The 24,874-nt window shown below is 39.3% G+C and overlaps 1 protein-coding gene across 1 annotated transcript; it reads left to right on the plus strand.

The window, feature by feature from the left end:
• Window positions 1-239: 239 nt before the first annotated feature.
• Window positions 240-24,868, plus strand: KLHL7 (kelch like family member 7). The gene is made up of 11 exons (XM_069007110.1): window positions 240-537; window positions 4,535-4,637; window positions 5,610-5,703; window positions 6,902-7,026; window positions 8,807-8,982; window positions 12,001-12,175; window positions 13,357-13,499; window positions 18,185-18,425; window positions 21,446-21,647; window positions 21,933-22,030; window positions 23,591-24,868. The coding sequence occupies exons 1-11, from the start codon at window positions 418-420 to the stop codon at window positions 23,872-23,874; spliced, it is 1,761 nt and encodes a 586-aa protein (XP_068863211.1). The 5' UTR covers window positions 240-417; the 3' UTR covers window positions 23,875-24,868.
• The last annotated feature ends 6 nt before the right edge of the window (window positions 24,869-24,874 follow it).

The raw sequence follows: 24,874 nt of genomic DNA on the forward strand, positions 1-24,874 counted from the left end.
GGAGCTCCCGGAGGAGGCCCCGGCCCGAGCGCCGCTGGTGACACAGCGCCCCGCCCCCCACGGGCCGCGCCCCCACGCTGGCGCGTGCTCCCGGGAAACCGCGCCCCCGGGCGGCCGCGCCCGTCGGGCTGCCGCGCACGCGCCCTCCGCGTGACGCCGCCGAGCCCCTCCCCGCTCTTTGTTTACCCCGCGTGGGGCCGCGCGCCGGCCGATGGCGTCAGCGCGCCGGGCCCCGCCCCCAGGCCGCGTCCGCCGCGGCGACAGCGGCGCTCCGGCTGCTGCCGCGTCCCCGCCGGTGTCCGCGTCCCCGCCCCGCCGCCCCGCGCCGAGCGCCGCCAGACGTTGTTCGCCGCCCGGCTGCCGGCGGGCGCATGTTCCCGGTCGCGGTCGGCGTGCCGGCGGTGAGCGCGGGCGAGCATGGCCGCGCCCGGGTCGGAGAAGAGCAGCAAGAAGAAGACGGAGAAGAAGCTCGCCGCCCGCGAGGAGGCGAAGCTGCTCGCCTCCTTCATGGGCGTCATGAACGCCATGCGCAAGCAGGTACGGGAGGCGCTCGCCAGGGCCGGTGGCCGGCGGTGTCCGTGCTGCCCTGAGGGCAGGTCGCGCTCCCGCGCCGACGGTCCCGTGGGTTTCCCGTCTCTTGGGCCCGACTGCGGGGAAAAACCCACCGGACCCGGCACCGCCGGTGCCTCAGGGTCTCCGGAGCCGCACAGCCAGAGTGGCGAGTTCCGATCTCATTGGCGCCGGCGCCTTGTGGGTGCTGGAGGCAGAAGACGCCGTGGATGTGTTTTTCCTTATCTGATAACGCCTTGCGTGTGGTAGGGCAGGAGTGAGGCTGTGATTGATGGATGGCTCAGTGACTCCAGTTAGAGCATTCACGGAGCCCTTCTCGAACCGAAGCCCGAGGGCAGTGGAAAGGCGCTGATGCTGGATTTTTGACCAGAAACTCTTCTCTGAACAAATTGACTGTGTACCCTGTGAACAGTGAAACTGCAGCGGGAGGAGAGGGATGAGTGGAACCATGGTTTGGTTTCACAGGTGGCATTTCTTCTTGAGTACCTGTGGCCATCGTATTTGGAAGCCAGTGGCAGTGTAGGAGTTTGGTGGCTTCATCCGGCCTCAAGTTATGCACTCTTGGGCTGATCAGCTTCCATAGTCAATAGTTCAATGAGTATTAAAGGTGACTCCTCTGTTTACCAATAGAACAAGAGGGGTAACCAAAATTGCAGTCCTACAAGTACATTTCAGTTGAGTTGTCCAAACTGAAATATTCATTTTTAATTTTTTTTTTTAATAAAAAACATTGAATTGATGTTACAAGAGCAGAAGGATGATACATGTAACTCCTTGAATATGAAGAAATCTTTCTTCTCAGACGAGGAGCTAGATTAATTGTGGAACTTTGGTTTGTTTAAAAACAGTGATGTGGAGCCATAGTTAAAGCTGACTCTGGAGCCACACCATGTAGGGGCTCCACACTTGGCTCTGTCATGTGTTGTATCTTCTAGGGTTTAGTTTGTTGTCCTCCAGTGTTAGTCTTGCCAGAGGCTCAGTCCAGCTTTTAATGCTGTCTGCACCAGCAGTCTGGGTCCTGACTTCACAAGTGTTGGTGTTGGTTCTGGTTTTTTCTAGCACTTCTCTTTTCTTCCGTTTTATCTGAACACTATCTGTTCTTCTCTCACTAGTAGACCGTCAGTTATGTTGTCTGCATAAACCATTTCACACAACTAAGCTCTTATGTATGAAAAACGAAATTTTTTTCAGTGACTTCAGGTAGTAGAGTTAAGACTTAAAGCCTGTGATCTATGTTTTTTGTGTAGTCTTTTCTTCTGATCTAAAAGTGTAAACATATTCCAAGGTGTGGCTGAGTTAATAACTTGGTTCCTCAGTGTTTAGTTCATACCTCTGTTTTTGTTTAAAAGGAGATGCCAGATGCTATTATGATTTGTAAGTAGATAAAGGAAATATTGCCCTCCCTTAGATACGTGTACAGTCCCTAGCACAGGGAACTCACAGTACTTTCAGTGTAGTAGTGCCAGCTCTCACGTAGCTATGAGCCACTTCAAACGAGGAGTGAGAGGATCAGCATTAAGTGCTGTGAAATCTGTGTGCACTTCCGATTCAAATTCCAGCATCTGTGATGCCCAGGGAGGTGCAGCTCTGAGTTTTGCCTGGAAACTTCTTATCTGACCTCAGATGGTGGCTTTACATATCCCACGCAGTGCTGACTGGTCCAGAAATTTCTGCATATTTCATGAAACTTATGCTTCTTTGTAACTTATGCTTCTTGTAAGAGGAGCTCAAGTGTTACTGAGGGAGTAGGGGGAGGTGTGATTATACAGGATAAAATTGGGAAGTCAGCAGTAGCCAGAGGAAAATACACAAGTTTCAGCTCGTTAGTTGTGCTAAAGTTGTGAGAGGATTTGTAGTTGTCTCTTTCCTCTTGTACTTTGATAAGTCAAGAACTATGCTGTAGTTACAAAACCTGAATATGAGTTAAAATTTCCTGTGATGGCAATGTCAAGGTGCATGTGCAGCTCCAGATATTTAGCTCATTAGTTTAATCCTGTAGGAATCTGGGCCGATGGGAACATACACCTAATTTTAAGGAGGCTGCTTTTTGTGTGAGCTGGGATCAAGAGGAAGCCTCCACGAGTATCAGATTTTAGAGTAAACTATGTCCTGCACTCAGGACAGGTAAGATGTTGGGACCAAGTGTGTTTAGTGCATGGAGGACTTGTTGCTCGTCTCCAGCATTGATGACCCACATCCTTGTGGGCTTTCCTGAACTTGGATGGTGTGTGCAGAAGTCCTTTGTTGCAATGTTGCAGCTCAGTGGAGGTCAGCCAAGAATGAAGTCATTGGGAATGAAGCTGGGATAGAGCTGCAAGGTGTTGCTGAACCTGTTATTTGGAAGGTGAAGTGCCCTGCAGAAGCTCACGCTTGGGTGTGTCCTTTGGTTAACACCAGTCACCTGTTGCATCGTGGAGGTGACCCAGTGACAACAGTGGGTCCTCCTGGGAAGAAGTTCAGGAATCCTCAGAAGACCATTAGTTGAAATGGAACCGTCACACCCAGAAACATCCCAGGGAAAGAAGTTAAAAGATGGTCTGTTTTGGGTGGCAAATGCACCCAGAGAGGCCTTAGAACATCTGAGGTGTTTCAATTGCTAAGCTGAGGCATTAAATGTATCTTAGAAATGCGGTGTGGAGCTCAAGCAACAGTTGCACATCTTGGCAAAGCTTGGCCGTAGGATTTTATGGTATCTTGTACTGCTAGTTTCCAATGCTTGTTTTGAACCAGAAGTGTTAGAAATTTCAGCTTTTGAAGGATTTCCTCTGAAACTTTTCTGGAATGGTCTCTTTTTTGTTGCTGTTTCAATCCTAAATGGTTTAAAACCACAAAGGGAGCTGTATGTCACCTCCATCTAACTTCCATTTAGATAATATTTTTGAAAGTATTATTTATATTTTGTCCAATATGTGCTTCTGAGTGTCCTGTATAAAAATAAAAACAGGCATGTTTGAAGGAATTGTAAATGTGGAGTATCAGCCCTAGATAATATTGTCTACAAGTGGAAAAATGTCACAGTTCTAAGCAAGTATCTTATTTCCCACAGTAGAAATGTTCTTTTCTGGGGCTGGCCTTGGCATAGGTGTTCATAGGTGTTTTCGAAAGCAGTTCCATGAACTTAAGGTAGTTGCCAAAAATTATTTCCTATTTTTTTGAGGAAGCGGTGCTGCTCAGTTTTTCTTTCTTAATAGGTAGTTATAATTAACTGTAGTATGATATGCATTTATTTCACTCAAAATGTTCTTAGAAAATGTGGCATTTCAGGACCTATTCAAATTGTGTGTTTTTACCCAAATTCCTCCTGACAACTTTTATAAGTTCTGTTGCTTTCCCTTCTCCTTCTAGAGCATGACAGCTCACATATAGGGGAGAAACTGTATGCCTACCTATAAACAGTAAACAAATGAGAAATAAATTATATTTTGTTTGGAAGCTAGTTGCTCATCAGGTATGACCAGTCAAACCCTTCCACGGAAGTCGTATTTTTTGATACATTTTCTTTAAAATGCTCCATTGGATGCTTTGAACTCATTCATCACTTTGGCTCCAGCTGGGAAATAGGATGGCAGTCTTCAGGTAGGAGGTTCCTGTGAATTTTTTTTTTAAATCAGCAGCAGAATAGAGGAGAGCCACTGATAGATGAAAGCAGTGCAATATAAATGCAGCCCCTGCTAGATGCTGCAGAGCCTACATTTTTGTAGGCTGATATAAAAGCTACAGGAAATACTTTAATCAGAGTTCATGTTACTCATGTCCATCCTGTACAAATTCATGGGTAAACTGATGTTTGCTAGTTCTCCAGGCTACTGAACTTTAACTTTTAGAAAATCTTTTTATCACATAATGCTCTTGAGTTGTGTGTGTTACAAAAAGCAGTGAGTTTCCATAAGCTGTTTTTAAGGAAATATTGTGGAAATATTTTCAAAAATGCTGATTTATGTCTTTTTTTTCCCCTCTGATTCAGAAAACTCTGTGTGATGTCATTCTTATGGTTCAAGAAAGAAAGATCCCAGCTCACCGTGTTGTGCTTGCTTCAGCCAGTCATTTTTTTAACTTGATGTTTACTAGTAAGTCTTCTGAAAATTGATTGATTTTAAACTTTCATGATGATGTCCTGTTATAGTTGTCTCTGTCAACCTGTTTATCTTATGAAAGTGATTAATTTGAGGGATAAGTATAGGTGAATATTTCTCATTTTGTGTCCTTTGTTCATTCATCTCTGTTCATCCCTCCCCTCATTTTCCCTTTAACTCTCTCTTGAGCAAGTCAAGTGATACTTGATATATAAGCTCTCTTAATAACTGGGGCCTATACACTGTATTAGAGTTTATCTCCCTTCCTTAACCTGAAAATTGAGAATGTTTTTTGTCCCATTACAGAATTTGTCTGCCCCGTTGTTTCCCACCATCAGGCACTTTTGGATATAAATTGGGCTTTCAGAGGTTAGGGACATGGTTTAGTGGTTGGAGTTGATGATCTCAGAGATCTTTTCCAACCTTAGTGGGATTACCTTAATTCTGTGATTCTCCTTAGAAATTAGGTACCTTTTGTATTTTTTGTATGCCTTACCCATGAATTGTAAAATTACTGTAAAATCAAAGTTGAGTGGAAGTAAAATAACCATTCATTCCAGTGGTCAATGGTGGTAACCATCTGTGGGCAAACCTAGTGCCGTGTCTGGATGTGGGGAGCTCGGAGCTGTCTCCATTGTTGTCAGCTTGAATGTGGAAATAGCTTTTGACAGTGGTAATGCTAACACAGCATTCTGGCTGCAGTCAATGACATCTAGGACATTTTCTACTTAACACACTTTATCATAATTTAGATAATACAAGGATGTACACACACCATTTATCTTGTTTGTTCCACTGACTCCTTTGCTGACTTACATTAGCAATCCTAGGAAAACAGCAATCAACTCTGAGCAGTTTTTTAGCAGGTTACCACTTTGTATAATTGTTTTATTTTCTGCTATTTGCGAAACGTACAATAACTAGAGTGGCTTGTTGATTAAAAGTTTGTATTTAATCTGTTTGCAGCAAATATGATTGAATCAAAGTCCTTTGAAGTGGAGCTAAAAGATGCAGAGCCTGACATTATTGAACAGCTTGTGGAGTTTGCTTATACTGCAAGGTAGTTTTGTTATTTAAAGCTCATGCTTTTTCTAGTAAGCCTGCCAATTTTAAATGATAAAATCTTAAAATAATGCTTTTGTGATTCCTCAGTTTTGTTACCATTTCAACTCTCTCCTTTGTTTAAAGCCTGATGTGACTACACCTTCTATCCTTCTTCCCTCTTCCTTTTTATTTAATCAATAGAAAGCCCCACAGACTAAAGAGAAGGGTATTTGCCTCCGGCAAGCAATTCAAAGCACTTCAAGCTTTTGACTTCAATTTTAGAGTCAAATGATATTTGCCATGGTTCTGTAATTCAGGTCCTTATTGATGTCAGCAGGGTCTCTCTTTGTGGCCATGGTAGCTATGGCACAGAACCATTTCAAGGAGTTATGCCTTCATCTCAAAGCAGGCAGGTTGGATAACTCTTCTGCGAACAGTTTCCTCCCTATATCAGGTAGTCCTTGTATTTGGGAGTTCTTATGATTTTTTTTTTCTTCCACCCCCTGCAGACAGAGCTCTTGCAGATGGCCAGGATTATAAACAGTACTTAATCAGCTTTAATCAGACCTATGGATAGCAGGCCTTTCATCTAATGGGATTAACTCTCATTAGGGAGGCTTTCTCCTTTCTTTTGAGAGGAATCTTCTTGTATAGTCCATCAGTGGCAGGAGACAGTCAGTGTCAACAGCCCACCCCAGCCACCCAGGGTTGCCTGCCCTGATACCCAAACCCTAGACTGTGGCTTCCATAGCTTCTCTTGAAGCACTGCCAAACTGGTTGTTCTGCTTATGCACTCTGGGCAAATCAGCCAGACCGGTCCTGACAGAGTTCAGACAGGTTTTGCTGATGTCTGTTTGGGTGTTGAAAATGGTCATTAAAAAAGGTTCTGGGTTTGGTTTTGTTTTTTTCTTTGGTGAAAGTGGTTAATCACAGAACTCATAGCAATAGTGTAGGACTGCAGAGGACTTGTGTTAAAGGCTTATTCTTCAGATCCCAGCACTGGTTCTTCTTTGCCCTGCCTGGGTAAAGTAGAGCAAACAAAAGCAGTTTGGAAAGATCATGAAGGATGTGTCCTTAGACTGGATGTGAAAGATTCTTGGGTAACTAGCAGGGAAATAATTTTGCCATTTATGTGAGTCTGTGTAAGTTGCTTTTTTTGTTGCAGCAACTTAGGTCATTTCAGTGATGCTAATTTTACACCTTCTGTTTTGCAGAATCTCAGTTAACAGCAATAATGTCCAGTCTTTACTAGACGCAGCAAACCAGTATCAGATTGAACCTGTGAAGAAAATGTGTGTAGACTTTTTAAAAGAACAAGTTGATGCTTCCAATTGTCTTGGTAAGAGAAATAGACTTAAATTTACTGTTTATTTTTTAGCTTGCTGTTCCTGAAAAATAAATAGTATTGTCTATTTACAGATAGACAGTTAATGTTTGGCTAAATCCAGGCACATAAAAATACTTTTTCTCTGAATCTGAACTGTTGCCATTTGCCACAGGGTCTACTTACTGTACAAGGTCTCATCCAACTTGGCAGGACACTGGCGCTTCTTTTTTGTTAGAGAACTGTGTGTGTTTAGTAAGGTGGAGCTTTCAGTTGTTTCTGTACTTGCAGACAGAATTTGACATACTTGTAACTTTTACAAAACTAGCATTTCTTTTACAAGTATAAACAGAATAAGTTTAGGCTACTTTTGGTTTTATTCACTTTTCATTTTGACTGAAAACGATGAATGTCATCTGGGCAGGTTTGATAGCATGTTCTGTAGCTCTAATGTGAACTCAGTGTTACAGAAAAGGTAAACAAGTAGAATTAAATATTTCTTTGTGCTTAGGATTTGGTGCACTTCATATAATCATAAATTTAAGAGAAACTTTTTTTAGTATGTTGGGTAATTCTCCTAGGAACATCTCAATCATATTACAGATGTTTATAGTAGCAACAGAAATGTTTTGCAGAGTATCTGAATTACAGTGACTCAACTGATACTTCAGTGCTGTACAGCTGAGGCTCTGAAATAACTGCTGGAAGAAAGGCATTACCTACTAAGGAAAATGCCACTTAGGCTTGCTTTGAGGCATATTTCTGCCCTGTGGCTTTTGTTAGCTGGAAAATTAATTATGGTCTCTAACACTTGCATACTTTATCTCTCTTTTCACAATAAATTAGAAACAAAGATTAAAACAATTTTTCCTATGGTGTTGTTTTTAAATTGAAACATGTTTTGTGCAGGCTCATAGGCAAGTACACAGTTCATTTAAAGAAAAGTATTTGAAAGAAACCATGGCTTAATTTGAATCTTGAAATTTTGTCAAGAGGTCATGCATGTGGATTTTATCTTTCTAGTTTGCATTTTACTACTCTGAGCAGCTCCAGCTAATCGCACCCCATATGTTAGTGAGTTGTTCCTGCCCCACTTGCCATTTCCTCTGTAAGAAGAGAAGGAAGACTGTGGCATGGTGAGAGGTTGCTGCTGAAAAGCTTTGTGCTTACATGGTTTTTAATGGCAAAGTTGGCAATGGTGCTGCTAAGCTGCTCTTTCTGTTTATACCTTTATGGCAAGCTTCTGTCCTTCCAGCAACATCAACTTGACTTTGTGTTGGTCTGCAGCTGACTATGCTGACTATGTATAGAAAAGTCCCAGTTCACCATGACTCTTGAAGGAAACTGGGCTTGGTTGGTGACTGATGCTGCATGAGCAGGTCAGGAGGGGTTGTAAAATGTGGATCCAGTTTCTCAAGCTGTTCTGGTTAGATGTGGTTATTGTGGCGTGGCTCAGACTTGGTTAAGGTACTGTTGTCTGCTTTGTAATTGGGAAAGAAACAGGGAGGAAATAGTGCTGGAGAGATAGCTAATACAGCAAGTGTTGCAGGCCTGGCTCTCCAATTAGTTCAGTAGGAATAGGGATCAGCAGCTTGTCCCTGTCTTAGTTTGCCTTGAATTGCAGATGAGGTATGATAGCATGTGTTTTAATGGGGGGAAAAAAAAGCATTGTAATAAATATTAAACTGGGGTTGCAAGTATCACTGAAATTACAGTAATTGTATTCTATTTTAATATATTAAAGGTAATTTCAGTTCAAGTTTAGAAGGGTTTTTTTCTTTATTTTCCTTCATAGGCATAAGTGTGCTAGCAGAATGCCTGGACTGCCCAGAACTGAAAGCCACTGCGGATGACTTCATCCATCAGCATTTCACTGAGGTTTACAAGACAGATGAGTTTCTTCAGCTTGATGTTAAGCGTGTGACACATCTCCTGAACCAAGATACATTGACAGTGAGGGCAGAAGATCAGGTGAGATCCCTGTTTTGTCGCAGCTAAAAGCATTGAACTTAAATATCTTCTTTTAATCAAGAACTGGCTTCAAGCATTCAAGTATCTCACTGCTGATGTTCCTAGAGGATATGATGCACATAGTTCTTGCTAAATTGTGGAAAAAAAGTGCATCCTAACTTGGTCAAAACCAAATATTAATAAATATTCACATTTCAAGTGTGGTTTATGTATGTGTTATTTCAGCAAAGTAGGAAGAAAGAAGTCACAGAGGTATTACCGCAGGCCTGGTTCCTACGGTATATCACCGTGTCCCGCAGCCATAGTGAGGAGGAGGAGAGAAGATCCAGCAGGCAGGAATTGTGCAGCAAGATTGATTTATTTAATTATTTTACAAACTCTTTTATAGACTTTTTTCTTCATAGTCTAATTGGACAAAGGACCAGCCACCCCTTGGGGGTGATTGGCTAAAATCCTAAAACATCCATTGTCAAAATATTTTTCTACTATACCATAAACAAGACCTTTCAAGGTTGCAGGTGGCTTGGTTGTTTACATTCCCTGCTACCTCTTCTGTGAGAGAGAAAAGTCTCTCACAGACTTAGAAAATAACAAGAAAATCCTCGCTAGCAGCATTTTTGTACCTACACAGAGGGAGTAAGCAGCACAGTTTCCTTTGGCAAGATAGCTATAGGGCTTCTGATTTGATAGTACATGAGCTAAAGTGTTTGTCTAGAAGTGTTGCTTCTAGATTGGGATTTATGTGCTTTTGGTGAAAGTGGACCACTTCAAAGTGGTGAGCAAACTGCACCTTAATGGATGCACATTTCTACCTGAGTATGGCCTAGCCCATTCCAGAGAGCTGTTTTCTGATGGAAGCATATGCATACACAAGCCTGGGGAATTGAGAGACTTGGAAGTAAGATGAGTAAAACACTGAAAGCTCGATGCTTTGGCAGTGGTGGATTGATGGAAGACCCTTATTTAGGGACTGGACATAAAAAAAGTTTAGGTGGCTGAAAGGAGCCTGGAGTTCCACTCAATTAAAATTTATAACCTGTGGTAGAAATTACGTCTGTATCCGTCCCATTTGGAATGCTTGATTCAGCTTACAGCACAGCCCTGAATGATTGTTTGTCAGCTTGCTCTTCCTACTGCAGGAAAACAGGAAGCATATAGGCTGCACTCCAGCCCAGACAGGTGATTGTAGGCTGATTGTAGCAGTTGAGTGGTACTTGTAGCTGCTGGCTACTTGTAGCTTCTTAGTCAAAGCTGTTGAAAACAAACTGAAGTCTTGCTTTTGTAGATCTGCTGTTCTGGTGCAGAACTAAATTAATTAAATTAGGTAATTTAAGTTTGTTTGGGTATGGCATCGTTCATACCTTTGAAGTGCAACAGAGGGATGTTGTAGCTGATGGTATGTATATCCTCTTGGAAACTGATTTTTCTGACTGTAGTTTTCTGCCTCCAACAGGCAGAATAATTGATTTGAAGCATTAAGGTTTAGTTATTTGTCTTACCATATGGTGATGTAACTTATGAAAATAAGAATTAGTAAGAGTGGGGGATAATATCAGGTGATTGAATATGGTAGTTGGCTTGTTGCAGGTGTAAATGAGTAATGTCTTGCTGAGCGATGGGAAAAGTTCAGATCACAGGGTAACATTCTCAGAGCTGGAAGTGTTGTCTGGCTTGCAGCCAGAATGACATTTTAAGATTTACATTCCTGAAGTTCTGTTGGTAAGGTAGGATGGCATGCTTTAACCTGGCAGCAGTGGTAGAAATGTTATGTATTTGGTGTGGCATCGCTAAAATTCCTTTAGGAAACTGGTAGTGTGCAATATGAAACTGCAGAAGTTTGACAGTTGTTCTTCAGGAATCTTATTTCTCAGGAGTACCTCTAGAAAGTTGACATTATACTCTAACTTTTGTTTTGGTGTGGAGCGTAGTTACATTTAGCAAAAAGGGAAGGTAGCTTTAAGTACTGTCTGTCCTATACAATGCTCCTGTTCCAGTCATTTTGTTGAACTTCCTTAGCCGATGAAATTGAGCCTTTAATCATTGTTTTCTTTGCTCTCCCACATTCCCTGGTAATTTTGCAGGATTCCAGCTGGAGTGGTCTAGTAGTCCTGAATAATTCTTCCATGAAGTGTCTTTCTGTCGTATCTCAGTCACTCACTACCAGTCACTGTGACCAGTTCAGTTACAGGTGTAGGCACTGGTTGTGCTATTGCTTACAGCAAGGCTGTCCTGCCACTTCAGAGCCAGTGCTACTAGATAAGCTTGCTGGGTCTGAGAGCAGCATGGCAGTATCAGAGTACATACATAATCCTGTATTTTTTTTTTCCATTTCTTCCTGACCCAGCAGACAATTATAAATAGAGCAGATTTCTTGATTATTTTCCCTGTTCTGCCTTCCCTGACCCCTAAGAAAACCCATTATCTTTTCCTGTGAGGAGGAAAAAAAGAGGAGAATGTAAATTGACAGTAGTTTGCAGATAAAAACTTTTATATAAATGGTCCCCTAAGACACAACAATAGCAATGTATTTGGATACCCAACATGATGATTTGGCAAGAGAACCAGTTTATCACCTTAGGAGACTATATCAAGTAGAAGTTATTTCATTTCTGTGAAAGCATTGCTGATGTTATGGCATAGAACTTGGAGAGTATTAGATTTAACCTGGTAAGGGAGTTACCCACATAAATGTGAATTGCAGATTCATGCTTTCCATTTGGAGGGAAAAAAGTTAAATAGCAGAAATGTGGGGCTTTTGAAGTTTGTAGATGAGATTTATTCAGTGGTTGTTCATTCTTGTCTGAGCATTGTCTTTTTTGGGGCTTGGTTGACTTTTGTTGTAGGGGGGATTCTGGGGTTTTTTTTGAAAGATAGCAACGGGATCCCCACATACTAAAATGTTAGTGTAGGTTAACCTCCAGCAGGCATTAGAATCAATTTATGGCATTATGGTTCTGTTACTTGTCTTGCTGTGTGGTGATGTACCTTATTCCTTTCTCTCCTTGTCTCTTGTTTAAGGTTTATGATGCAGCAGTCAGATGGCTGAAGTACGATGAGCCAAATCGCCAGCCGTACATGGTTGATATTCTTGCTAAAGTCCGATTTCCTCTAATATCAAAGAACTTCTTAAGTAAAACAGTTCAGGCTGAGCCACTTATTCAGGATAACCCAGAATGCCTTAAAATGGTGATCAGTAAGTTGACCTCTAGATGAAATCTTTATGATGTTCTGTATAATTTTAAAAATGCTTTGTAATTTTTGAAAATTGTTTGCTTTAAAATGCTCTGACATTTTCACATTAAATCTATCTGTGTTCCCTCTAGGATGCTGTGTTTAGTTGAAGTTGGATTAGCAGATTATTATGTAAATAAAATTTAGCTTATGTAACAGTGTGACTTTCATTTGTTTTCTCCTAGCAAGTGACATGAACTCCCTGAGAAGTTACGGAATGGAGATTTTGTCAATGACTCATTAGAGTAATTGAAAGTTAGTCTGACTTTGCGACAGGCTCGTAACTTCAATATCGTTCATGTTCGTATGTGCATTAATAAAAGAAATATGTCAAATTTTTGAATATTTTAAACCTTCCCTAGGCAAATTAGAATGTTAGGTGTATGTTTTACTGTTTTTTTCTCTAATGTATACTGACCATTGATCCTACAATGATTGCTCCTACATTTGCATTCTCAGGGTGCAGATGAAATAGGAAACAAGCTTCCCTTTTGTTTTTAGACATAATTTGTAAAATTCTATCATGTAAGAAAAAAAACCAATTTCAGTAGCAGTTAACTAGTTGGCTTCAATGTAGTGTAGATCTAAAAATCAGTACAGAACTGTTTTCCTTCAGACTCAATGAGCAGGATTCAAATTAACCTATATGTTGGTAAGTATTTGCTGACATTTGACATCACAGTCATACTTCTTGTGTGACACAGAGTTGGGTGCATTGTATAGGAAATAAGGATTTTTGTCTGGCTTTAGTGGTTTGTAATGTCACTGATATCTTTGCACTCTTTGGAATGTTTTCTTGTGGGTTTGCTTCCTTTTTACTGTTTCAATGCAACAATCTTAATTGCTTGTTAATATTGGATAAGTGAGCTGATCGATCCATTGGTACATAACATGAGTCTGTATCTGTCCTGTTTTCACATGGAGCAGCCAGTTTGAAATAGGGTGTAAATCTGGATGTATGCTCCCACCCTCATATGCTGCTGTGTATTTTTCCATTTTGAATCAAAGCTGTATAGGTGTAACGTAGAAACTTGCTTTTCCTCTTTTCCCTCCCTTCCATCTCTTCCCCGTCCCTGCCTCTGAAACATCCCTATCCATGTATGAGCTACACTGGATCTGCAACAGTTGTTGTCTTCCTTGCAGGTGGGATGCGATACCACCTCCTTTCCCCAGAAGACCGAGAAGAGTTAGTGGAAGGTACCCGGCCAAGAAGAAAAAAACATGATTATCGCATTGCTTTGTTTGGAGGCTCTCAGCCCCAGTCCTGCAGATATTTTAATCCCAAGGTAATCGTTACCTCAGAATGCATTAAGATTCACTGTTTGTAATCTTACCTGTTTTCTTTGCTGATGATACTAAGACATCATGATCTACAAAATGGTATTAGGAAGGAAGTATTCCCTCCCTCCTGGGTATGCAATTGGAAGAATATGGTTGACTAAGTATTTTTAAGTCTGTGTACCTAGATGTAATACTTCATTTTGAATAGAATGATTGTGTTTGTTTCTTAGCGATAGTAGATACAGAGTGCTGATCAATCTGAGTTGAGAATTGATTGGTATGTGCATTCCACAGCTGCAAATAAACAAAAGGTCACTAAGACATCAAGCAGTTGGTTAGGAATATATGAAAGTCTGTATGCATGTGCATGCATTTAGGTGTTTAGAGATTAACTCAAAGCAGGTTTTTTTTAGCCCATGTTAAGTTACTGGCTAGTATGTTAGTGTAGAACCCAGGTTTTATAGGGGTTTTTTAGTGCATTTATTATAAATATGCAACCGCTTCTAAATCCCAATGGTTCACAGCTTTGTTTGTTCTTAAGAGTATATGAGGAAAAGAATGGGGAGCCAAGTATTACATAAGTGGGAAAGAGTGAGTTTCTACAACAAAAAGCTTAGAGATGGTCAGTGTAGAGCAAGCAAGTTCTGCCTGAAATTTATTCCCATGTTTCTTGAATAAAATCAAGCCACAGGAATGGTGTATATTTCAGCTATGCAGACTAAATGGTTTAGAAGCATCAACTGCATGCAGAAGGATTACCCATACCCTGTTTTACCTGGCAAACACCTACAGTAATACAGAACAAATTCGCTAGGTAAAAATCAGGTCTCTCTTAAATTATGAGATCCCATGCATGTAATATTTTGTTGAAGAAATTCTGGTTCTAACTCAGCATATTAAATGCTTGTTAAATTTCAAACAGTTTTGTGTGCTGTGTGAACTTTATAGTCAATGTGAGCCCTGTCAAATCTAATTCTGAATGAATGAGCCTTTGGGATATGTTTTGAACTTTTCTTTCACATTTCTTTTGTAAGATAAAATTCAAGCCACCTTCTCTGAGTACCACTCAAGTCTGGGGGGAAAAAAACCCAAACCTACCAGCTTTGCTGACTTAGAGAGACACTTAATATGTATTCCTATTGGGAATTCAAAATTCTTAACTAATGACTGCTTTTTCCTTTATACACATAGCCAAGATAAGCAGCACTTCAGCTGGGGATGAGGAGGTGAGGGGTACAGAGCAGATAACTCTGTCCTTTCCAAGGTCTAAGTTTGGGAAGCCTTTGATCAGGGCATTCATAACTTTTCAAAAAGCTGCATGGTTTTGGCAAAGAAGTCTGTTTTGTAGACAAAACGTAGTATCTGTGAAAGTCTGCATAAAGCATAGGATAAAAGAGCTTTACCTTTCATAGACTACTTGTCCAGGCATAACACCAAAAAATAACTGAATTTGGAAGAAACTTTGCAGAATTGCCTCTTGATCAAGACTTACGGCCTTGCATGTGGAGTAAGGAGTGGGGGAAGAATGGGGCACAGAAGGAAAATTTTAAAAGTGGGTAATTGGAGATCTTTATTCTAACAAGCATGTGTTCCTTCAATGTTTTTCCTCGTGCTTATATGCATTCTTGGGTACTCTTAGCTAGCCTGTCATATGTCTTGTTGAACAGCTTTTACTTAATTTCCAACTCTAAGCTATTTAAAGGTCCTTTTGTGGATGTTTTGCTTGAGTATTTGATTTTAATCTTTAAACTGTGACAATAGCTTATTAAATGCAACAAACCAAGGATCCAGAACCCCTGCTGAATTACCATTTAACTCACTTTAATTGGTCTCGTCAAAAGATGATGGGAGGGTCACAGAACAGAGAATTAAGCTTGTGTATGTACTTTTGCAAGGTTAGGATCTTGGGAGGGAATTGAAATTTTGCTTTTTGTCTGTTGGACTGATTGAATAGTGACCTAGTCCTTCACTTCCAATTTTAATTAAAATCAGTAATTTAATTAAATTCATACATGTCACATAAAGAAACAGTTCAAAACAAAGGTTATGTTTTTCCTGAAAATATTTTCTTGGTTGCAGTATGAGTTTCCGTAGTTCTTATATGATAAAATTAGTGCAAAAAATTTAATGTTCACTGATTCCTTTGCACACAAAATTAGTCTCTAATGCTGATATTCATTTCCTTGTTGTCAAAAGGGTTCTTTAAGTAAGACTGGATTAGATACTGTGTATTGTTTGTTGAGAATGTTAGCAGTATTACTTTAAGACTATATTTGCTATCTTTGTTGCATTGTAACTGGTATTTCTATTGATGCATGTACTTCATCAAGAGAGCAAAATGATGCAACAGGACAGATGCAGACGAGCATAACACTTGTGGAGCAGTCTGGCACTTATCTGAGTAGACATATGTGATTTCAGAATACTACTAGAAATCCTAGATGTTCTATTAACAGTTGTGGGGAGCATTTTCTTGTTGAATTTTCCACAGAATATTTAAAAAAAAATCTTTTTTTTCCCTAGGTTGGGAATAAAATACTTGTTGTTTTGTTTTATGAATTCTCACTACATAATTTATACATGATTGAGATTTTGTGTCACCAATATGGTTATTCCTTTGAAATTGATATCTCCAGTGGCCAGAAATGGTTGGAAGTTTTAAATTCTCAGCAGTGCAAAATTCAACAATGGCAAATAAAAAGTAACAGATGCCTGGCAATGCTGTTTCTTGATGATTAAGGGAACCAGCATACCTTTCATGAGGAGATAGAGCTGTAGTCAATAAGCTGTTAGTGGGGAGGTTGTCCACAGTGGGCATGTCCGCTGGTTTTTATGACAAACTTGGAAGAGGAATCAACTGAAAATGAGAAAAAGTCTTAAATGAAAAAAGGTACTTTTTCCCAGGGCCCATAATTGTGTGTGCCATTCTTGTCACAGGGTCTTGAGGCTCTCAGGAGTTCATGTAGTTTTAATAAATTCAATAAATTGATGAAAGAGAAAAAGGTATAGCTTTTGCCTCTGGTGTCCTGCATTGCAATTTGATGAAAACAGCGATCAGCAGGGAAAGAGTCACCATGTATTTATCTTGGTCCATCTTTCCCTACTCAGTCCCCCAGAATTGAGACTTGCACTGCCCAGGGCTGTGTGGATCTTGACTGTGGTGTAAAGCAACATTTCTGCATAATTCCTAAAAGTGTTAAATTCAAAAATTGAAATCAATTCTGTGTGGTACAGACTAACACCGAAGAGCATTGCAAGAGGATGACCTAAATTGCCTCCTGCTGAAAGAGGAGGATACTGCTGAGTATACTCAAGTTATGGCTTTTCATTTGATAAAGGTATGAATGAAATGGATACATGAACAGGAGCCATAAAAGTGGGTCAGGTCACAGCCCTTTATAACAGTAAAGGAAAACAACAGGATGTTTTGTAAAATTGCCAGAAGTTTAAGCTAGAAAGTATGTTGATCTTACACAATGCACTGAGACATTTTCTTAAGATTTATGCAGCTATTTATTTTGCCATGCTGTAGTATGGCTTTCCTTTCTAGGATGCCCCAGGACCTGTTTCTCACCATAAAGGGCCACATGCAGCTGACAGCTCTTCTTGATATGGGGGATGCTACAAGAAAAGATTGTAAGATGTTCTGGACTATAACATGCTCTGCCTCTCTTTCTTTGAACCCCCATGTAGGAGTCGCTGTTCTTCCTCATTGACCAAGGTGTTTGAAGTATGTCCTTGCTAAGAAAATGTAATGATGTAACGTCTTGTGTGAACCATTACAGTGAAGGTCATTCAGCAGGTTGAGGTAGACCTTCTTGAGGTGGCACAGATAACAGTTAAGGTCCCATACTTTCCTGTTCAGTATAGGATGCAAACTATGCTCATGGAATATGTGAGATGCTATTACTCAAGAAGTGTTTCTTGTGCTGTATGCTATCCTGGTCTGCCATCAGTTGTTGAGTTTGGTGTTTTTAAGGCTTTGGGCATTACTGCTCATATTTGATACTTGTTGATTTTGCCAATCTATGCAAAATCAGTTTCTAGGCAACATGACTGCAGTATTTGTGATGGAGCATTACCCTATTTCTCATGCTATCAACTGTGGATAGCTATAGAACATTTGTGTTTTGTAAATTCTGTAAATAAGCTTCTAGCTGTCATGGTAATAAAGTATGTATCAGAGCTTTTTTACTGAGTTGCTTGTCAATTTGGATATTATCTTCTTTTTCCATTGTCTTTGTTTGGTGCATTCTGTATTTTATTATTTTTTAGAAAGAATCTGTTACTATATGTAAGATGTCTTTTTCCATTGCTATAAAAGAAAATGCAATCCTACTTTATTGATTACATGCATTGTTTCTAACATGATAGCAGCAGGAGGTCAATTCTGTTGGAAAAAAACACCAAAACTGTTTTTCAGGGAAGCTGTACTGGGTGCACGCAGGGAATGAGGAAATAGAAATTCATAATGTCATGGTTCATTGCAGCTAACTATGTCTGTGTCTAAGAGAATTTTTCAAGAGTACGCCTGAGGAGTATTCTACAATAAACAGTGTTCATGTTTGTTTTGAAAAGGAACTTAAAACTGACCATATCTAAATCTCTATGAAAAGCTCTGTTTGAAAAACACTCACTGTGCAGGTAAGTGTTATAATCTATTAGACATTACTTGTTCTTTGTAATGCAGGATTACAGCTGGACAGACATCCGATGTCCCTTTGAAAAGCGCAGGGATGCAGCTTGTGTCTTCTGGGACAACGTAGTTTATATTTTGGGTGGTTCCCAGCTCTTCCCTATAAAGCGAATGGACTGCTACAATGTGGTGAAGGATAGCTGGTATTCCAAGCTAGGACCTCCAACACCTCGAGATAGCCTTGCAGCCTGTGCTGCTGAGGGCAAAATTTATACATCTGGTGGTTCAGAAGTGGGTAAGACACTAAAAATCTTTAAAACAAACAAAAAAGCACAAAGAAAGATAGCTGGAAATTTTTCTGGTTTTTGCATGATTTTGTTGACAAGAAACTGCACGTTGCCATGTTAGACTAATGAGTTTATTTTCCCATATTTAGGATTTTATCCCACCTTGCCCAGTCCAACAACCTATTTCTGTTGTGTTTTGAAAATGGTTTCACTGATTGAAATGAATAATGTTTACGTTAGCTAGAGTAAAAAGTACACTGCAGCTCTTAGAGTTAAATAGGGACAAGATTGGATGGAGCTCTGAGCAACCTGATCTAGTGGAAGGTGTCCCTGCCCATGGCAGAGGGGTTGGAAATAGATGATCTTTAAGGTCCCTTCCAACCCAAACCATTCTATGATGGTGTGATTCAATGAAATGTATTTTGGGAGTCCCACTCTTACCTTTCTTCTAGAAATCCACAGAATTCAGTGTAGTTTAAAATTTTCTGGAATGTGTGACCAGAATAGCTGCATTTAGACGACAGCCTTCCTTTTATACAGCATATATTGGGTGTATATATATAATGAGGTCTTTTAAAGGGAGGGAAAAAGGTGGAAAAGAAATCTTTTACAACTACTGCTTTTGGTGGTGAAATTGTACTTGGTCCTGTAAAGGAATTTGTCCAATTTTTCTGTCAAATGACAGAAGTTATCTTCTGTTATTTTGTTATTCTATTGGTTTATTTCCACAAATGGAGAAATGATACGTCCTTTAGATGTTATTATTCAACATAGTAAAGAAAAAAATAAAAGACAGTTGAGATTTTTTTCTCTCAAAAAAAACCCTGGAAAGTGACTTATGCTGTGGTGTTACAATAACATTTTATTTTGTCTAAACCTGATACATCATCAACAACCCAAAAGTTGGAATGTAAGCATGCTATAGCCATAAAAATAACTACGCTAAAAAAGCTGTGTTCTGGGGAATAAAAATAAATAGAAAAAAAATCCTAGAAGGAAGATCCTTTTGAGGTCTGCCTTGCTGCAGAGGAAGGTGGACAGAGGAAAAAATGGTTATGATCTGTGCTTAATATTGATAAGTCACTTAATGGGAAGTTGTAACATTTAGGCCATGTTATCTGACCTCTAAAATATTTTAAGAGGTCTAGTGTAGCAGCAGAATAAGCAGTTCCCAGCTGCCACCTCGTGTGGTGAATGTGAAATAGCACCTTTCCCATTGAAATATGCTTTAACTAAGGCTACATTAGGAAACTTGGAACACTACAACATCTCATAAATCTTCACAGTTTCCCATGTTTCAGTTCATGGGGAATAACAGTACAAACTTTTGATTGTACAGTACATTTTCTAATGCATGGTAAATAGTTAATACAGCTATACTTGAAATTTTAATTTAGCAATTTTTGTAGAAATACACCCTTACATTACTGCACAGTTTCACTTTGCTTTCCATAAATATTATTCAAGACAGAATAGTAAAAGCTAAACATTAATAATGGAGTTCATTTTGCCTGTACTTTTTCTTCAGAATTCAGTGCACACTAAAAGTTTGGAAAGGTCTATCTCTTCTGAATCTAGTCTAGTTTGAAGCAGGCAATTATGTTGAAAGCATTAATCTGAAAAAATGCTGCAGTGTGTTTAGCTGTAAAGAAATCTAAAAATTGCATGTTTTTTTCCATCAATTGAAGAGGTTGGATTACTGTGTCAGTCCATTACAGAAAACACGGCTCATTTCCCCTTCTTGAATTGATGGGAGTCCTGTTTTATTTGCAATAACTAGCAGAGTTTGGAAGCAGAACATACCAGATTCTTCCACTCTTGTTTTGGTGCAGGAGAAATACTTAATGTTATACTGAAAATGGAAGCTTCTACCTGTTTAAAAAAAAAAAAAAAAAAAAGACAGGTCTGCTGAATTTTCCATGGATGGGAATTTCTACGACTTGAAAGCAATAAGAACGTCTATTTGCATCAAAGAAAATGTCTATTTACATCAAAGAAAAAAAATATCCCACTCTACACAGTTTTTGGTGATATTGAGAATGACAGGGTGTGAACAAATGCACACTTTATAGGAGTCTATTTATAGGAATAATTTTGGGTCTGGAAACAGCATTGTTTTGAAAGTTCAAATCCTCAGCTGGTAGTAAGTGCTGCTGGTGTGACATGCTTAATTTTTAGAAGTAGAGAGCCAAGGTAAAACAGGCACAAGAAAAGGCACCTTTAACTGTTCTAGGTGAATATCTCTTTTGAAACAAAGGGAAGAAGCATCTGGTTCTTTTCTGATAAAGTTGTATTCGGCCTTCTCTGCCTTGGCTATGATTCGGTCACTTACCTGAGCACGAGTTTTGAGCCCCCACTTATCTTCATTAGAAAAATCACTTTTGATTTCAGTAATAGTTTTCTTGGCTTTTGAGGGAAGAGTACACAGACCAGAAAATAAGTATCTGCCAGTCCTCAGGAAGAAAGTAAATGGGGGAGAGATAGCTGCTTCGTGGTTGCTAATAATTCAGGAGTCTGTTTGACAGAAGCTATCAAATTCCTAAGGCAACAAGTTTTCTGGGTGTTGGGCAAGTCACATTGCTTAGAGGTAAAAGACTCATGAACCTGTAGTAAGTTTACAAAGCTGGTTTCATCCTCACATCTGAAAGTTCACTATATTTCAAAGTAGTAAGAGTAGCATGAGCTGATGACAATGGGATGGTTAATTTATATACATCTCTGTTTAGGATTTATTCCCCTCCAAGAAAAAAAATTCCTTATTTTTTTCTTGTTGTTTTTAAACGCAAATGGCAGTTTCATAAACTTCCTTGCCTATTTTGGAACAAAAGGGTCAAAATAATTACAAGTATGTGCTTTCTGAATAATCCCAAGTTTAAATCTGGTTAGTTCTACTTTTGGAGGTGGGAAGGCAGCTTTCCCTTTTCCACTAACAAACAAAGCATCAGTTTGATAATTGCTGTTAGACTCTTCTCTTGAAAGACAGCCATAAAGATTAATGCCACTTTGGTGGGTTTCTATTCTTTTTAAGGCAATTCTGCACTGTATTTATTTGAATGCTATGACACGAGAACAGAGAGCTGGCACACAAAGCCCAGCATGCTGACTCAGCGATGCAGCCATGGAATGGTAGAGGCGAATGGGCTCATTTATGTATGCGGAGGGAGCCTGGGAAACAATGTTTCCGGAAGAGTCCTGAATTCCTGTGAAGTTTATGACCCAGCCACAGAAACGTAAGTGTTGTTTTCACTCAGGTTGTTTTTAGTCACTTGTGTCTTTGCTAGCTCTGTAAATGACTGAAGTACAAGTGACTACAGGAAAAGCTCTGGTCAGGAATTTCTCCTGAGTTAGCAGTAAGAAGTCAGTTATTTGCAGTTCTACTTGAAAGATGTTTTTTCTTAAGCAGCTTTCTTCCATATTTCATTTTCCTAATGATAGGTTTTATTTATATATTTTATACTTATTTTTTACAAATTAGATGGTGATTTGTCCTTTTCTGTTTGGCTTATTTTCCTCAGGTGGACTGAACTGTGTCCAATGATTGAAGCCAGGAAGAATCATGGGCTGGTGTTTGTAAAGGACAAAATATTTGCTGTGGGTGGACAAAATAGTTTAGGTACTTTAATTCTATTTATTCTCTAGCTGGTCACACAAGGTTTCATGGGGCTTTTTTCTCTTTTGGAAGGAATTCATTCTACTCTGCTCAACTGAAAAGCCTCGAGCAGCACCATCAAACATGTCCTGTTGTTGTCACATTGGTGTTGACTTCTTCCTTTCACCTCCCCACTTAACTGTATCTTGTTTTTCAAATTCTTGTACTAATGACAGTACTGTCAAGTTCAGATATGCACCCCTACTGTAGCCCATCTCTGAAGCAGTTTATATGGCTAAATCAGGCATCTGAGAAAAGAGATATTTCTTTTTTTAGTTATTAATGTGTTTTGAGAGATTTTAGCATTCTTTTGAGAGACAGGTAAAGGTGTAGCCACTATTTTAGGAACTTGAGTCTAAAGACTTAAAGCTACTCTGATACTGTAAAATGGTGAAAATGTGAGACCTCTTGACTGCTCTAGCTTTGAAGTATGATTTACTGTCATGGACAGGTCAATTATGATCTGCCTGTCTCCTTGTCTTTAAAACTAGAAGAATAATACTTTACAAGAAGAATTGAATTTTAATTGCACAGGGTTTCTGAAATGCTTTTCAAAATGGAAAATTCTCATCTATGAGGTTTTTTTAATCACTGTTTATGGTAAGTGGAATACTTGACTTCAGATTAATGTTATTGTAGAATATAGCTTGATTTTTAATTGGCTACTGAAACTATTCCATCCTGATTGATCCCTGATGCAAAAATAATACATACATTACTGCACAAACATTTTATCAATTCATAATCTGCCATCTTGCAAAATGGAAGTGTATTCACTGAATGCTCCTCTTAGAAGTGTTAAGAATTGTTCTTACTGGAATAAAATGAGGAAGAGTTATGTCTGGGGTGAAAAACATTTATTAACATGATAGAGAGATTTCTTATCACTCAGATCTAATAATTCAGGACTGGAGGTGAAAACTGAGTTAAATAGGGACAGCAGGATGTTTGTAGCTATTGTCAAGTGTTATTACTGACATATTTCCTGAAGAAGCAAATCTTAGTCACAAAATCTACTCTTCTCTAATAACTTTTGGTTCCTTTGGCCCTTTTCAGAGGGACTTAGGCTTTTATACTTCAATGATTTTAGTATCGTCATGAAGAGAGGTCTCCTCTATCAGTAAATGGCCAGTTTTGGTAAAGGTAGCCATGAGCCCTCTAGAATGAAATGCCCTTGCTGTAGGGAATTTTCAGGTAATTCCTGAGTTTTAGTCACTAGCCCCAAATCCATCAGAAATTCAGCATCAAAAGTTCTTCTGTCCATGAAGTAACATGTTGGAATGTCTAGAAAGCATCTAGTGTGAATTTATTAGAATACATCTTACTATCTTCTTTTTACTTTTCTCTCATTTTGTATTTATACAAGGGTAAACTACTAGTTTAGAAACTGGGCTGTATTTTCAGATTTGCTTTTTTAAATGTAGGGTTTTTGAAACCTTGAAAATAAAGACTTAATTTTGCATGCTCTAGTGCACTCCACACAGTACAACATAATAAGCAGTTATCTATCTCATTGCTTTGTAGGTGGCCTTGATAATGTAGAGTATTACGATATCAAGATGAATGAATGGAAGATGGTGTCTCCAATGCCATGGAAAGGTGTAACAGTGAAGTGTGCTGCGGTGGGATCTGTAGTCTATGTCCTGGCTGGTTTTCAGGGTGTTGGTCGCTTAGGGCACATTCTTGAATATAACACTGAAACAGACAAGTGGATAGCGAACTCCAAAGTCCGTGCTTTCCCAGTGACAAGTTGTTTAATCTGTGTTGTAGACACTTGTGGGGCAAATGAAGAAACTCTAGAGATCTGAAGACCTGTAGGAGATGCCGAGGCATTCTTCAAGGACTTGGGAAAAGATGGTTATTGGTGCTTTGCTTCCATGTTTTACTGAATCATGTTACATTTAATAACAGGGGAAAAAAAATAAGATGCAGTCTTTCAATTTGTATATACAGCATATTGTATAATGTGGATTTTGTCATGCCCATTTTCTTGTCTGTTTTAAAGAGATGGGGATGTGTTTTGAGAATCCACTTAGCTAGGTGGTATTACATGGCATCTTCCTTTAAAAGGACTGTGGGTGTGGCCTTGTCAAACATAGACCCAATCCAAATATTTAGAATGCCTTTAAAGCATTTGATGAAGAAAAGATTTCTGGTTAAATGGCATTTTACCAAGATCAGTTGCAGAGACACTTCATTTAAGAAAGGTGAGTAAATACAGCTTGGCTCATGAGAAAGAGGAACCACAATTTTTTCTCCTTCATACCTACCTGCAGAAATCTTACTAGGATGAAATGAAGATATTTTCTCAGGAAAGACCAAGGACTGCTGTCTAATAAAGATTCCCAATGTTTCTACAGCTCTCTAGATCATGATAGCTCCTCTTCCAGTGAGTTTCTTCCATCATTTGCATGACTGCGTATCAATTTTTTAAGGTTAGAGAGGCCATACTTAGAGATTAGAGAAACACTTTGATGGTCTCTTTGACATTTTGTGGAGCTTTCACAGAAAGACTTTTTGATTTTATTATTTTTTATTACGCTGAGGTAGGGAATGGTGGGGGAAGTCGACAAGAATTGTGCACTATAATTAGCAAGTTGGAAACTTGGAAAGAATTTTCAATCTATCTTCCCAGGCATCAGACTGTACGTACTGTAGATGCCAAACCATTAGCAAAGATGGGAACAGGAATGAGAAAAGCAGAGTCAATACAACAGATACACTGATTTTCTTCTTGAAAATGACTGTTTTTAAAATGGCATGAACCAAGTCATTAAAGATACTTTACAGAAGTCTTCAGAAGTTGCG

This window comes from Aphelocoma coerulescens, chromosome 2 (assembly GCF_041296385.1).
Source record: "Aphelocoma coerulescens isolate FSJ_1873_10779 chromosome 2, UR_Acoe_1.0, whole genome shotgun sequence".
In the NCBI taxonomy this organism is placed as follows: Eukaryota; Metazoa; Chordata; class Aves; order Passeriformes; family Corvidae; genus Aphelocoma; species Aphelocoma coerulescens.